This window comes from Dermacentor silvarum, chromosome 11 (assembly GCF_013339745.2).
Source record: "Dermacentor silvarum isolate Dsil-2018 chromosome 11, BIME_Dsil_1.4, whole genome shotgun sequence".
NCBI lineage: Eukaryota > Metazoa > Arthropoda > Arachnida > Ixodida > Ixodidae > Dermacentor > Dermacentor silvarum.
Window position 1 is genome coordinate 51020668 of NC_051164.1, and position 16952 is coordinate 51037619.

A 16952-nucleotide genomic window follows, 5' to 3' on the forward strand; every position below is an offset into this window, starting at 1 on the left:
GAAAAAAAAAAGAAAGAAAAAACCACTCGGACGCACGCTACTGCAAAAACCCGTGCTGTGTACCACGTTGAACCTCCACTGGTAGCTCGACATCGGTGCGGCTCCGAAAACATGAGTGGTCCGGACTGCACTGTGAGGCACGTAGTTGCCACCTTTCATAGATGTCTAAAAAATTTAACGAAAGGCCCCTGCGTTACAAATAAGCGGCACTTAAAACATCACGTTGCTGACAAGTCTTCTTGCAGCGTTGGCTCTCACTTGCTGCTGCTGGCAGGGTGTGCCTAACTTCACGTACTTGCTTAAGGCGGTAACACTGGGTCGATATGAGACCGACAAGACGCTTACGCCAACGATTGGCTGACTATCCAGCACAGTGTCTTGCTGAGACGATTTTATGATGTTTTTCATGGGACCGTAAGAAAAAAACTTAAGAGCCGGGAAACGCAAGAGCTGAGAAACAGAAAAAATTAAGAAATGAAAGTAGTGGTAAACTGCACACAATTTTCTTTTAATTCTTACGTTTGAAAAAAGTCGCAGTTTCGCCCGAAAGCCAAAGCATCGACTGCAATAGCAAATTAGCAGACAGCTATACAAAGTAAGGATAGTATTTTATCGTCCGTATAAACTTGTAAACATTCACTTATTAACTACAGTAAAGCCTTGTTACAAGAGACACTCAAGGGACCTGGGAAGCATGTCTCTTGTAAGCAAGGTCTCTTGTAACCAAAAATTCTAAAACACTGAGTAGTCAGATTAGATCACTTTATTATACAGTTAAACCTGCTTATAACGAACCTCCATATAACAAATTCCTGGATATAACGAAGTTTTTCTATTCCCTGCCGTTACTCCATAGAAGCACATGTATTTGAGACCTCTATGTAACGAAGTGGCAGCGGGAGACGCCCTCGATATAACGAATTTTCCCCTCCGACAACCTAGAGATTTCGCCCCAAATTTTGTCATTTTTGTGCGAGCAGCAACCGGAAGCACCTTCTCCGCCGCGACGGAATGCGAAGCGAGCGCACGTGTGCGAGGCGGGCCTGCATCCCTCGACCCGGCGATCTTGCCGCCGCGGGCGTGACCTTTCCCCCTCCCTTCATTCAAACCTGATCCTGCCGCTTGCTGCAGCTGGCCTAGCCCGCCAAGCCGGCACTTTCTCCTTTTCCAGTTCATGTTGCCGATGCGCAACAACGCAACAGCGAGGTTACCAATGCATTGGGCTCCATGGGAGCTATGCCGGGACCGGCCGAAAACGACGTAACAGCTGGGAAAACGCAGCACCCAGGAACGTAACAGTGGAGTTCTACTGTACATGGCTTAGTGTGCACCTGATCCACATTCCCCGCCAACTACGTATTAACTAGGTTTTACTATAACACTGCGTTAACGTGAAGTCAGCTCACAACTTTCTGTTGCCTTCACAGCCCATCATTCCGCATCAGTGCATACAACTCGGCAGGCACTCACTTCCACGGACCCAAACGTTATTTGTGTGGCCTGCGTTTATGATCTCGAGCCTCACCACTGATGATGACTACCTGCATGTACATACGTTAGCAGCAATCTTCTGCAATGACTTGCTGTCCACCACTACGCCTGCGGGTGGCAAATTTTGATTGTGGTCACATTGCTTGAGTCATCAGGCCTAATCATCACCAGTTTTTTTCTGGGAGTTGGTCACCTCAGTTACCATTTGGTCATCGTCAATGAGAAATCACCTCGCCAACAAAAGCAAAGGCATATCCAACAACCTGAGTTCACAACAAGCAGGTCAGTGCTAGAAGAAAGCCAGAAGGGACACAAAACGTCACCCTGACAATATTGTGCTTCTGTGGTAGGGAATTCTACAGCATCTGTACAGGTCAGGCACACACACACACGCAAAGAAGTCATCAAAATGCCTGTGGGACAGATACGATACCTGGGGGCAGTCGCCAAGAATGCCTTTCAGGAGACAGGCAATGATCTCGCGCTGATAGTCACCACATTCTGAGCCGTCAGCCACAGGTTTGCTGAGAGGCTGGAGGAGTAGGTCCATCATGGCTTGCGCCTGTGGTGTCACCACCTGGGAGTGTAGAACACAGTTTGAGTCTAACCCCTTCCATGCCACAATGTCGATTATGACCAAAAATGACCGAAATATTTTTCGTGATTAGTAGTGCAGATAAAGTCCAAATATTGTTCGATATGCTGCTAGGTGTTTCTGCCAAGATCATACTAGCCACAATCTCCATGACATGTCAAAAGCGCACCTTGGTGGAGGTCGAAAGTGTGCAGCTTCAGTTTCAGGCATGGATCATGGATGGCGACTGCACCTTTATGAAGGCACGCAGCCAACCCAGTACAGTATAGACCGCTTATAACGTAAGTCACCGGAGTCGCGAATATGTGCACTATAAGCGGTACCACACTATAACGAAAGCAACAATTTTTAATGCCCGCACATATGCAAAACATGTGCAACAAGCCGCCACGCGTGTGCGACAGTCGAGGAATGTAGCTAGAACGTTTGCATTCAATTTACAGTCGAATCCCGTTAATTCGAACCAAATCACGCGGCGGCGCCTCCGACCGGCATTGCGCCGGCACCGCCATAGAGTAAAAGCTTAGGACAGACCCCTCAATGTCACGCGCGCGAACAAAAAAAAAAAAAAAAAGAGTGTCGGAAATTTCACCCTCTCTCAAATGGCAAGGTCACCACTTCTGTGTTGCGCCGGAACATGCGTGTACGTGCTGACATCACAGCCACGCTACCGTAGCCACGCGTAGAAAATGGCAGTAAACCCTTCTTTCTTCTTTATGCTTCCTCTACTTTCTAGTCACGTGTTGACCTTGCACGCTGCGGCTACGGCGCAGAGGGAAGCAGCGGCGATGTCCCAGGCCGGCCAATGCCCGCTTCCCGATAACGGCACGCACGGTGACAGTCGAAAGTGAAGGAGCTACGAGGGAGGGCGAGAGGAGCCATCGAAGCGGCGGTGTTGCAGAGACGAAACCCGCTTCTCTGCCACCCTCCTCCCTCACATTCCACGGTCTCTGCGTGTGCCCTTCCCCGTGCCGAGCCGGCCTTGGCAGTTTCGTGGCCATCGCTCGCCATGCGCGCCGTGACATTTCATGACTCGCACTCAAGATTCTAGTTTCAGCCTCACTGGCTGTTCGTTCGCACCACGTGCCCTTCTCCCCCACTTCGTCTCTCTTTCTTCCTCGAGCACTCCTTGGGGCGCCCGTTTGAGGGGAGCGTTCGCCGTCTCCGCTGACTTCCGTACTCCCCAGCAACCGCACTGTAACCGGTATTTCGTTTCCCGCAACTGCACTATAAGCGATACGTGTATACATAGAGTGTTATGGGACAATTAACGGGAGTCTGAAAAGACCGCACTATATCCGGTCCTGCACTATAAGCGGTTACGTTATAAGTGGTCTATGCCATATTACGCACAGCGGTAAATGCAAGAGCAAAGGCTATAAAGGCACAAATAGGCATGAAGCCTTCCGGCTTTTCTACTGTTTACGTGCAATTTTCTTTGGTGACTATGACAACAAAGACTTCGCTGCTTCGTTTCAAATGTAAGCTAGCACTGCTCCTGCTCTTTTACGTTGCACATTTGCGGCACTTCGCCCTGGCTGAACTGTTAAAGTTGTCTGAATTAACTGGTGTGCAGCCAAATATGCACGAATTAAAGAGCTTGGTTCCATTAAATATAGCATACACCTGCCGAGACTAGAGGAAGAGTCTGAATTATCAGATTTTGCAAGTTAACAAGGGACGAATCAGCAAGCTTTTACTGAACAGGGATAAATCCTCCCAATGAAGCGTGATTGGCACCTACAATTCAAAATTCTTTTCACATTTATCTTGTTTCAGTTTTGCAGAAAAGCAAAAGGCAACCCAGAAGCTACAATTCTAGTCATCTCATGACAAATTAGCTCTCGCAGAGGCAAAGGCCTCACGACTTCCTTAGCAGTGTGGCTGCGGAGCAAGACCCAAGTCTTCATCTGAGACATGCTTTTCACTACCACATGCTAATGTCGTGCAAATATTCGAATTTCCGAATAGTAGTTTTGAAAATTACGTTATTTGATATTTGCTTTGAAAAAAATTATTATATTAGACTTTCCAAAGTGTAATGGTTCAACCCCTGTATTCAGCTTCGCCACAATACAACCATGTTATGCAGTGAAGTATATCCACTGTGCAATGAAGCATACCAAAAGTGGAAAGGGGCAGTCTAACGGGGCTTAGTATGCATTCCCAGGGGTGGAAATGCCCAAAGTCATTTTGGAGCAATTCTTGGAGCACGAAAAATTGCGCTTTGGAGCAGTTTGGAGCAGACTAAACTGCTCCACGTTCTGTGTTTCATCTTGGTTTCAAAGTGCGCTGCCATATTCCATTACAGTGGAATCTCGATGATACGAATCTCACGGGGTCACGAAAAAAATTCGTATTAGCCTTTCATGATACTTCCTCCACGTTCCGGAATTCCGCAGAACTGATTTACGATAGCACCAGGCCGGGGTACGCTTGTGCCCATTTCAACCAGTGAGTGCCCAGCGGCGGTGGGAATCGAACCCACAACCTCCCGCAGCTGAGGCGGGCGCTCTACCACTAGGCCTACCACAGGACACAAATTCTGTCTCCTGTGCTTTGAGTTGTCAATTAATTCGCCCTTGCTGTGCCATCTGCTAGCCTCCTGGTTAGCTCAGTTGGTAGAGCGACCGCCCCGGAAAGGTGTTGGTCCCTGGTTCGAATCCCAGACCAGGACGACTTTTTCCTCAACTGCAAAGCATTCTTTCTGAGAAACCCCTATGGGTTTCCTTTCTAGCTTCGTGCTACATTCGGGCGGATGCAAATTTTTCCCTTTCGTAATACTTCCTCCATCTTGTGAAATTCCACAGAACTGATTTACCACCCACCCCAGTTATAATAATTACCGGTTATAACAATGGAATTTTCGTGGCGCTGGAATATTGTTATAAGTGAGTTCGACTGCACCGACTAGCTTAACTTTGGATGCTTCCACAGACTCACCTGAGGCACACCCTCTTCCTTGGGGCCCGGGTCTGGTATCCGTGGCTCCAGCAGCCGATGCAAATGTGCGAACAGGTTGCACTGGCATGCCAGGTGCAGCCACAGGTGCTGCAGCCATGACCGCACCTGAGTGGCCCACTCTTCTTCCGAGGTGGTGCCTCGTAAGTAGCCATGGTACACCTCGGCCGAGCCGAACACCTCCAGGAGACGCAGGGCAGGTGCCGTAGGGAAGCCCGGCCGTAGTAAGGATCTGCATTAGTAACCAGGAATACAGTAAACCCCTGTTAACTTGAAGCTGTAAAAATGGGACAAAATTTCTAGAAAAGTGGAGTTTTGAGAGAAGCAAAATCGTGAAAACAGAAGTCCGCTGGCTGCTCATGTACCACATTGAGCCTTTCCAAAATGGCGCCAGTAATATTCGCAGTCACTTTTGTGTGTATCGGCACCGAGTCAAGACAATTGATCTTAATGGATTACAGTCAACATCCGAAAAATCAGGCAGCCCAAAAAAATTAATACACGTCTTTTACTGCCCTCAAGGGCTCAAACTGCCACCGGCACCTCCGAAATAGCTCAAAAAGTCTTCCGGTACACTTATTAGGCATATCAGAACTCGGTAGTGTGACAGGAGATGGCGGATGCAAGCGTGTCTAATGAAAGCATAGATACTGCTTCCCGTTACAGCGGCTCCCTCCATTTTTGATATGCTTCACCATTGCTCTTGATCAATATACAATAGAACCCCACTGCTTCGTTCCCGGGTGCTGCGTTTTCCTGGCTGTCACGTCGTTTTCGGCCGGTCCCGGCCCAGCTTCCCTATAACGCAATGCATTGGTAACCCCGCTGTTGCGAACTGCCACCCCGTGCCGGCCCGAGCAGCCATTTTGACTTTTCATGTCACTTGACCTGGTGGCTTGACGATGGCATCGGCCGCCTAAAGTGCCGGGGCCGTGACCTATAACGTATTTTCGGTTTCTGCCAGCAAAAGCATGAATTTTGAGATCCGTATTTGCTACAGTGTAAACCGCTTATAACGTAAGTCGCCGGAGTCACGAATATCTGCACTATAAGCGGTACCGCACAAAAAGCAAAACAACGATTTTCAAGCCCTGCACGTATGCTTAACATGTAGATCAAGCATGTAGACACGCGTTGTACTATCGTGCGCACATCGTGATTACGTTTTCGCCAGTGAGCTGGCAAAAACATAATCGCAATGTAGCTGGTGCTCTTCAAGTATGACAGCTTTGCACCTAGTCAAAACAAAACAACTGTTTGGCGCAACCGCTGCAGAAAAAACTGTGACCGCTATCGACGCGATTATGAATGGCGACATTGCGATGCTGCAGGCACGCGCCCGACGCACACACCAAGTCTGGACGAATTAACTAACATTCGCTGCAACAACTGTAGTCGAAACCGCGGTCGCTATCTATGCGATCATCGATGGCGCCTACACAGTTTTTAGGCACGCGGCCGACGCGCGTACCGAGTAAAAATGAAACGACTGTTTGCCGCAACCGCTGCGGTGAAAACCGCAGCAGCTAACGACGCGATCGTGGATGACTATGCAGTTACGAAAGCCCGCAGCCAACGCGGTGTTATGTGCAGCGGTAAACGCAAGAATACAGGCTTTAAAGACACAAATAGGCTCGAAGTGTTCCGGCGTTGCTGTCATTCACATACGATTTCAACTGATGGCTATGGTGATACGGGTTCATTTTGGTTGGACGCTAGCGCCGTTCTTGCTCTTTTGCGTCACACATTTACGGCGCTTCTCGCTCACCGAGCTCCGAAAGTAGTCCGAATTAACGAGAGTTTGATTGCATTGAATAGTGCGTACACCGGCCGGGAGCACGCACCTTGTTGAGAACCATGCTCGCTGCCGCCCTTGTCGACGAAATTTTCCTGCTGAAGCCGCATTATAACCGGTATTTCATCTCACGCGGCTGCACTGTAAGCGGTATGCGTATACATGGAGTTCTAGGGGAGGGTAAACGGGAGTCGGAAAAGGCCGCGTTGTAGCCAGTTCTGCACTATAAACAGTTACGTTATAAGTGGTCTATACTGTATCTAAGATGATGCCTATGACGCAGTTGTGGCCCTAAAATTAGTTTTGGCACATAGATGTTCCGTATTAAGTCCAAGGGCGATGGTGCCGTCGCCGTGCGTGCGAGTGAAAGAGTGCGAGGGGAGTCGACGACCACGTCTAAATCTCGCACGCGCAAGAAAGAAAAGCAGGGAGAGAGCGCGCTTTCTTCCGTTGCGCTCAAGGCACCGGCGAGGGAGCAAGGGCAGATATAGAGAGCGGCGTTGTACTCTAGCATCAACTGCGCACTGCGCGGCGGCGCGCGGGTCTTATCTTGAAAGCGATCTGTGTTGGGGGTAGAGTAGATGCGTCGGCAGCTCGTAGCTTTGTGCATGCTGTGTGTTCTTGGCGCTTAGTTTGCGTTGAAGCAATAGACAACAGCACGTAAGTCACTTCGCTCACTGCTGTAGCGGCGCTTCCTCACGCAAGCGTTTGACAGCGCGTGTCCCGAGCTCATCGAGTGTGATGTGTTCATGTTTGCCTGCGGGTGCTGACACCATGCGTTAATAAGCAAATGTTTACAAGTTTATACGGCCGATAAAACTACTATCCTTACATTGTATAGCTGTCTACTAAATTGCTATCGCAATCGATGCTTTGGCTTTCGGGCGAACCTACGACTTTTTTTCACACGTAAGAATTGAAATAATATTGTGTGTAGTTCAACACTACTCTCATTTCTCAATTTTTCCTATTTCTCGACTCTTGCGCTTCCCCTCTTTAGTTTTTTTTTTTTTACAGTCCCATGAAAAACGTATCAGCAGGGTTCTACTGTATTGCTCATGCTTGACCACGTTAACACTGCCGTGTTGTGGTGAAGCTGACTTCCGGGCACCAGCATCATGCAATGCTTGGCCTTTGACCTACTTTCTGCACTTCAAAGCCATTGGTGAGGATGACAAAGGTGGAGTCGGTGCAATGCTGACCGTGGCGAATTCTTTCAATGAAAAACACAGCACTGAACAGCGAGAAGCATGGCAGCAAATGTCGAAGCAGCAAGGCCTAGCGTTGCCATGGTGGCTACAGCTGCTAGTGGATCGGCGTGCGAGAGCGCTGATTTAATCCTGCGAGATTATCAAAATGGTGGCAGTGGTGGCTTCAATTACAGTGGAATCTCGATAGAATCTTCATGGGAACCGGCAAATAAAGCGTATCCCCCCCCATCCAAAAATTGTACCATCCAACGTATTATCCAACCAAATCGTATAATTGGGAAAAAAAAAATAAACACATTATCTTGAAAAAACGTATTATGCAGAATCGTATCAACGAGATTCCACTGTGTTGCCGTTTCGGTATGCTTTTGTGAATATCAATTCTTTGGTTCGAAGTGCATAGTAATTAGCGTCAAATAATTTCGAAGCGGCTTAATTCGAATAGTTGTGGGATTAGCATAATATCTACAGAGAACCATGCACAGTGGGCCAAATTTACTGAACTCAGGGTTTCATTTTAATTACTTTATTTATTCAGAAATACGCCTAAACGTCCTTGGATGAGGGTATTACATAGAGGTGATTTATTTTAGAGCCTGCAAGGGTCTTATTTGCATTGTGTAATCACCGGTTTTCCTTAGTCAGCTTCACCGCAATACAGCCGTGTTTCTGACGTTGCTGTTGCGATTTGAGCTCTTCCTCACCGTTACGTTTTCTCGGCTGTTGTGTTCTTTTTCTGCAGTCTCTGGAACAACGTATCGACGAGATTCTACTGGATATATACGGTTTTCCGTTTTCTGAAAAACTTAAAAGTCCCCCCCCACGTTAAATTTGCGGTCAAACTACTTACGTGCAAATGTTAGCCTATAGCTTAAATTCAAGCTCCTCACAACTTTGTCGCACAAAACCGTGTATTAAAGACATCATTATCGTTGTTTGGATTATATGATTTTTGTGCATTGATTCTATGGGGTATGTGGCGGTGCCGTGAAGGCGTCCGGAAAAGCGGTCGTTAACCAGATAAAAGCCTTCAAAAACAGGCCACACTTTCCATGCCACTAAAGAAGTAAAGTTGGGTTTAGTGGAAATTGAGACAGACAACATATCTACTAGCCCTAACTGATGAACTTGCTGTACAATGCCAGTGAAGCGGCAAGACAACTCACGTGACATTGAGTGCCAGGAGGCGGCGAATTCGGCAGGCGCCAGACAGGGTCATCCGCCTGGCTGGCCACTTCATCTTTACGGAGCAGCACTTGGTGACTCAACCAGGCCTAGAGAGAGGGAATGAAAACTATTTATACATACAAAGCGGGAACATGAACACTGACTGCAGCTACTGGACACTGTTAACCAGCAGTACCACAAATGTTGAGAGATTAAACGTGCACTGTGTTTATCCACAATGAGACAGTTTTATAGCTCTCAATAAGGGAAAATAAGTAAATAGAAACTAGGTGTGTTGGAGCACTTGAAACGGCTGTGTGTAGATAAGGACAACCACAGGAGAGTCACCACTATCTTTTATTTCAACAAAATTTTCATGTGAGATAGCAGAATCGCTCCATACATCGGAATCGAGCTTATTTCTTCAGTGCACGCCTTTGATTCAGCACAAATAAACCTTAATGAGACAGGGTGGAAGATGCAATAGCACAACGCCCTGATTTGTAGAGTGTAAAAAGATTTTCCATGCTTTCATACTCTTTTACACTTTACTTGCAAAACTTAAACTAAAATAAATGCAATAGTTTACACAAGAGGCTCAGAAATAAGCTATTTATGATAATTTTCTTCTGTGTCTTATAGAGTGCCTCTCTGTATTGTTTCTGTGCATAGCTTGATACACCTGCTAAATTTGCAACAAGGCATACAGTACAACCTGCTTCATAAGTCCTGAAAGAGAAATATGAGAACAAGAAGTCTGCCTCCAGTTAGACAAGTACCACAACCCCAACTGACGTTAGACGACATTACACAAGCACCACCGTACGTCACGCACGCACACGTGTGCAGCAACATACATCCTCTTTCTCATAGGCCATACGCCAAGCACAAGTGCCTTACTGAACAAAATTAATGTTTACAATTTAATTGCATCAGGAAATGCATAAAGTACGACTTACACACAACCTACAGACACGATAGCATCGGATCGTAATTCGAATATACAAGAAAACAATTCTGTTATGCGGAAACTCAAACACAAGCCCCTTTTCAAGCTGCCATAGCGGTACTGTTGTTGGACAGTGTTTGCCATAAAGTTGATTATGGTCACAGCACACGCTGTGTGACAGATGCAACGGGCAGAGCAACCTCGCGTCAAAGATACATTGTGTGCACACATTCCTCACATGCACATGTGCGGAAGTGCAGCATACATGTTCATTCTTGTAGGCCCTCCGCCTGGCGCAAGTGCGTTATTGAACTAATGAACGTTTCAAAGTAAAACATGCCACAAAATGAGTAATATACGACTTACAGACAGCCTACAGACATGATAGCATCGGATCGTAATTCGAATATACAAGAAAACATAATTCTGTTATGCGGAAACTCAAACACAAGCCCCTTTCCATCTGCCATGGCGGTACTGTTGTTGGACAGTGTTTGTCATAAAGTTGATTATGGTCGCAGCACACGCTGTGCGACAGATGCAACGGGCAGAGCAACCTCGCATCAAAGACAGATACATTGCGTGCACACATTCCTCACATGCACATGTGCGGAAGTGCAGCATACATGTTCATTCTAGTAGGCCCTCCGCCTGGTGCAAGTGCGTTATTGAACTAATGAATGTTTTAAAGTATAGTATAGACCACTTATAACGTAACCATTTAGAGTGCAGGACCGGATATAGTGTGGTCTTTTCAGACTTCCGTTAATTTTCTCATAGCACTCCATGTATACATGTAACGCTTATAGTGCAGTTGCGGGAAACGAAATACCGGTTACAGTGTGGCTGCCTGGGAGTACGGAAGTCAGCGGAGACGGCGAACGCTTCCCTCAAACGGGCGCCCCAAGGAGTGCTCGAGGAAGAAAGACGAAGTGGAGGAGAAGGGCACGTGGTGCGAACGAACAGCCAGTGAGCCTGAAACTAGAATCTTGAGTGCGAGTTGTGAAATATCACGGCGCGCATAGCGAGCAAGCGCCACGAAACTGCCAACGCTCGCTTCACGATAACGGCAGTAAACGAAACTTCAGGGAGCGGGCGGCAAGGGCGCACGCGGGGACTGTGGAATGTGAGGGAGGAGGGCAGCAGGGAAGCGGATTTCGCCTCGGCAACTCCGCCGCTTCGGTGGCTCCCCTTGCCCTCCCTCGTAGCTCCCTCACTTTCGACTGTCACCGCGCGTGCCCGCCGCCGTGCACGCGCCGCCGCTCCAGCAGCCCGGCGCCAGCTCGCCGAAGTTTCGTTTTCTGCCGTTATCAGGAAGCGGGCGTTTGCCGGTGTGGGCAGTTTCGTTGGCTGGCCTGGGACAGCGCCGCTGCTTCCCTCTGCGCTGATGCCGCAGCATGCAAGAAGCATAAAGGAGAAAGAAGGGTTCACTGCCATTTTCTACACGTGGCTTCGGTAGCATGGCTGAGACGTCGGCACATACACGCATGTTCCGGCGCAACGCAGAATCGACAACCTTGCCATTTGAGAGAGGGTGAAATTTCCACCTTGCATTTTTTTTTCTTTTTTGTTTCGTTCGTGCGCGACATTGAGGGGTCTCTCCTAAGCTTTTACTCTATGGCGGTGCCGGAGCAATGCCGGTTGGAGGCGCCGCCGCGTGATTTAGTTCGAATTAACGAGATTCGACTGTAAATTGAATGCAAATGTTCTAGCCGCATTCCTCCACTGTCGCATATACGTGGCAGCTCGGTGCACATGTTTTGCATATGTGTGGGCCTTGAAAATTGTTGCTTTGGTTATAGTGCGGTACTGCTTATAGTGCGGATATTCGCGACTCCGGCGACTTACATTATAAGCGGTCTACACTGTAAAACATGCCACAAAATTAGTAAAATACGACTTACAGACAGCCTACAGACATGATAGCATCGAATCATAATTCGAATATACAAAAAACATAATTCTGTTATGCGGAAACTCAAACACAAGCCCCTTTTCCAGCTTCCGATTTTTGGGTGAGCACACCAGGAAAAATCCCAACCGACTAGAGGCTAACAGCTTTGCTGTAAAATAGGGAAAGCTCACGATTCAATCTAACTGAAACATTTGGCAGACTTAATTGTAGTTGCCATCTACGTAATGGGAAGCTTTGTGTGAATTGCTGCAGCATGAAACACTGACACACACCGAACTGTTTGGGCCAGAGATGCGCGTTGTCGGTTCTGTAGTTTCGGCACGGCTACTTCTACACTCCTCGAATTTGGCCTGAGTCGGCAACTTCTTGGGGCAGGGCATTATGGCGGGAAGTTTTGATGTGCCCACTTGGCAAAAATCTTTGCGGAACGAGACGTGCTTTCTCGTTTTCCTATTGCGCAGTGTTTAAAGGCAGCGGCGAGAAACCGAAACGAACCTGGGCTGGTGGGCAATCCCAGAATACGAGGCTGCCAGAAGACGAGCTTTGTTGTTTTCCTGTTGCATAGTGGTTAGAAATGATGGTGGGAAACCGAAACGAAATTAAGCTGGCGTGCAACACCGGAATACGATGCTGCCAGAGCGAAACCTGATGCTCACTTCGCGCTGCCTGCAGCAGGTAATGGGGGCGGGTTTGGGTTATCGCCTACTGAAAGCATGCAGGAGGCTTTCACAGCAGTATGCAACACGCGCAGTGAAACGGATAGGTGATCATGCCTATCGCAATAGGGTCGATAGCGATAGCTGCGAATGTGACAATTCGTGAGATTAGCTGGTATTGGAAGATGAGACTGAGTGCACTCCGGCATCTTCATGTGACACAGGCGGGCGAGCACTGCGGGGATGCTGCCATGGCAAGCACCTACTGTTCTCAACTGCATATGCCTCGAGTCTTTTTTGGGTTACGTGGGATTGGGCAGCTGCAAAACATATCATACGACTGTTAGTTTGGGGATGTACTGAACGTAGGTGCCAAAAGATTGCGTTTTCCAGGACCGTATTAACCATTAAAAAAGAAGCATAATGGTATTGGGTCATTTTTTGTGGCTCTCGATAGCGAATGTTGGGAACATTCGCTATCGTCCCAGTGCGTTTTTCATTCGCTAAATTCTATGAAACGAGACTGTATCAACAAGGTTCTGCTGCATTTAGTCTCTCTCATTTAACCATTAATTTAAACTATGGTGGCAAAATTTGACACTTGTCCCATGGAAATAAAATAATAACAACCCGGATTTCTCTTTAAACTTTCCCATAATAATCTCCATGTCATTGGTCACTTTATACACGTAAGATCATGTTGTGTTACTTTGTTTTGAGTGCAAAGAAAAGACTAAATGAAAAGTGATGTACGAGTTGTTGTGGTCGGCACCCTGCAGCCTCAATTTTAGAGTCGCCAGTGAAACAGTGGGTTTTAATGATGGCTTCCCTTTGTTCTATGAACTAATAAACAACCTGCAAGGCTGCACAAGGAACACAGGTGCTTTTTTTCATGAGAAATGCAAAGATACAACTAGGTCTACTTGTGATGGCTCAGCAGTAATGGCATTCACCAGCTGAATGCGAAATCACATGTTGAATTCCCTGCCACGGTGGTGGCATTGCAATGAGGGTGAACGGAAAGACGCTCCTGTCGCAGATTGACAATTCGGACATGCTCAATATATGGACAGCTCCACAACACCGGTAGCATGGTTTGTTGAGAGAGTTCCCATACTGCTCTTATCATCCCATTCATGCCCACTGATCCTATCAAAAGCGTGGGCAAAGCGTCGTTCTGACCAGTGACAAAGCGCAAAAGGAATAACACAAAAGGCATGCATTGCTACAAAATTGGAGCCGCGAACTGTATAGGCCAAAGGCAAGCATATGTGCGTGTGGCAATGCGTTCACAAAGTGAAGCAATACTCTCGGACAATCACTTTCGAAAATACCGTCACTTAAGGAATATTTCGTGTGACAAGCACCGGACACGTCCACAGGCGGCAGCGTTTCAGCACTATGAAAAGACAGCGTGCTTGGCATTGTGCCAAGAATGCCGCCCCTCATAGATGCCTATGCGCCTTGCGCTAGCCACGTGGAATTGAAGGCTGTCCCGACAGTGACGATTTGGGAATATGGCACTTTTTTTGCTCACTAGTGAAATAAAGTCTCTTACTTTACGTATGGCGAATCTGGCATTTCGGAGTGCTGATCCTTTGGATTTTTTGCCGATCCCCGTCAAGTTCAAATTATCGATCGGCGACTGTACTTATATTTAGGTGCACATTAAAAAATGGCAGGTGATAAAGAATAATCCAAAGCCTCAAGTGCTGCATCTGCCAAAGCCTCTGTGCAACCTTAAGATGATGAAAACTTTCTATCAACCAACCAATCAGCCACAAGAAATAATTATATTAATTATTTCTCTTGCAAAATTGTGCATTCCGCTTCTTCATGTATCCCTTAGCACGATGCAAATGGAATGAAACATTGCAGTATGAAAACGGAGCGGCTGGGAGTTGGGGTGGTCGTGGTCAAAACGTAGCAAGCGTTACGTCTTGTGTACAATCTCCCGTCGTGGCATCATCATGTTTTGTGACAGCTGCTGCTTGATGCATTCGTTAAAATGTAACCAGAAGCAATGCAAGAAAGAAGGAAATATATTTCATAATCTTTAAAGGTAAAAGGGGCGGCTAATAGCCGGCACAAACCTTTACCTCAAATGTCTAAGGAAAATGCCTGACTTGAGACACACAGAACCTGTTTAGGTTATCAGACACCAGATTTAATGTTGCTCTTTAATTGTAACACCCAAAAGAAGCAGACATGCCAAGTACACATGGGTATACGTATGCTAGTGTTGGGTGAACAAACTCGAAACAAGGAACAGAGAAAGGGTCGAGTACAAAAAAAAAGGAAAAAGGCTTTAGCCAAAAGACGGTACATGTCATCAAGGCCGCTCACCAAACGCTCCATGTCAAGACTGGCATCATAAAAGAGTGGGAGGGAGCGCAGAAGCGGGCCCAGGTCACTTGAAACCCTCGAGCTTGCATCGAAGCACTGGCGAAGTTCACGAGCCTGCAAATAAAATGAGAAAAAAAAAAAAAGGAAGAGGTACTTCAAGGTCAATCAAATCAAACTTTACTTCCAACATCCGGGATGCTGAGGGCCGTGGTCAAAAAGTCGCTACACAGGCTTACACCACGACCCAGTACAAATGGCAGGGACAGGCAATACAGCAATGCAAAGATGTGCTTAACACAAACAAAATAAGAAATTATGCATAATAAGCCAGAGAATAATGTCAGACATATTGTGAGTACAGATACGACTAGAAACAAATATGTGTGCTCCTGGTTATAGGTGGAAAACTGCTTTCATTTTTAAAGGTGCCCAAAGCACTCGCACTGTCTAAAGTTTAGTGCTACTTAACGAAAACACACAGCCCTACTGTAGCTGAGAGGAAAAGCGTCCATTTTGCATTGTTTGCGACAGTCACTGAATCATAGCACGGCAGTCTGCCTCTGGAACCTTCAGAAGTCCTAGACGCCTCGGACTTCCGAGTGTGAGAAGTCTCATACATACAGCTTTGCTGTCTGTGATGTACGAGTTGCCTCAGATTGCCATACATTTGTGATGGTGTTTTTTTTTTCTTTTTCACCAGCATTGACTGCCACATGTCACATTAATGTTGCCAAATGTATGCAGGCTTGCTTGGCGCAGAAACTGCAGGAGTGACTTATGGAACTGGTTATTCATAAGTCATAACTAACGAGTATTCGCTGTAGTTACTTCCCACACAGGCATTAAAGCGCATGGAAACCAACTATGCATCAGCATTAAGGCATCAACGTATGAAATGAGCACAAATTAGCCACCACTTAGAAATGCCAGCCAAACTTCAGTTCAAGAGCAAGCAAAGCAAAGCAAAGCAAAACAAAACAAAACAAGAAAGGCATCTAGAACATTCACAGTACCAGACGCTGGCGGCTTAGGAAACCTCTGGCAAAGGCCTTGATCTTGAGTCCAGCCTCTTCTTGACGCCGACACTCCTGCAAGAAAGTAAATGTAGTATTTATAATCACTATATCTAAACCAGCCTGTAGACGTTATTGTGCGTGTAATTCGAGTGAATGTCATTTGATGTCTGCGACTTAACTAGGCAAGTGCTACGTCTGCTCTGTCTGCCATGTGGGGTCCGTTGCCTCGTCTAGCTGTGCCCAAAATTTACTAGTATACTAATGGCGCGGACCACTACATATGACATGGTGGAAATAAGCACTGCATTACAAAATATACAGTGACAAGAATAACCATTCAGGTAGAATTACATTTGCAAAGAAATGCCACAACAGTGAAGCACCGCGAATCAAGAAGCTAATGCGGTGCAGTGAGTGCCCTGCTGATTCTACCTTTGTGTCGCAGTACGTGAAGCGTACACATATTTGACCTTGTCCTCAAGCAGCAGCTGTGCCCGTCTGTGCCCTTCCACAATGCCGCGAATGCCTTAGGTTTTCAAGAACAGAAATAAGCCCACCGCTGTAATTTCCAGTCATCATTAATGAGCAAGAAACACTTCGACGGCCTCTTGTTTCATGATGGCATGGCAGAAAGATACGTCTTGTTGCCAAAATGCTATACGGATGTACCAAATGCACTGTGAGGCGAGTTTGCACTGCTGTCATGTATTCTCACAAATGTAATCTTACGAAGGATGTATGGAATTGGCAGAGGAACTCTCAAATAGTTTGACAACTTGGTATCTTTGTGGGTAAGTTAAACAAAACTAGATAGACCTCTTGTTTTTTGCATGCTATATAACAATGCAAC

General features: G+C 46.8%; 1 protein-coding gene across 1 annotated transcript in view; it reads right to left on the reverse strand.

Annotated features, from left to right (window-relative positions):
* The window catches only part of LOC119433371 (ubiquitin-protein ligase E3C-like), a 55122-nt gene that overhangs the window by 34625 nt on the left and 3545 nt on the right, over positions 1-16952 (reverse strand). The window contains 6 exon segments of the mRNA XM_049659384.1: positions 1925-2068; positions 5030-5279; positions 9220-9251; positions 9253-9327; positions 15087-15200; positions 16100-16174. Of these exon segments, the coding sequence (XP_049515341.1) occupies positions 1925-2068; positions 5030-5279; positions 9220-9251; positions 9253-9327; positions 15087-15200; positions 16100-16174 (690 nt within the window).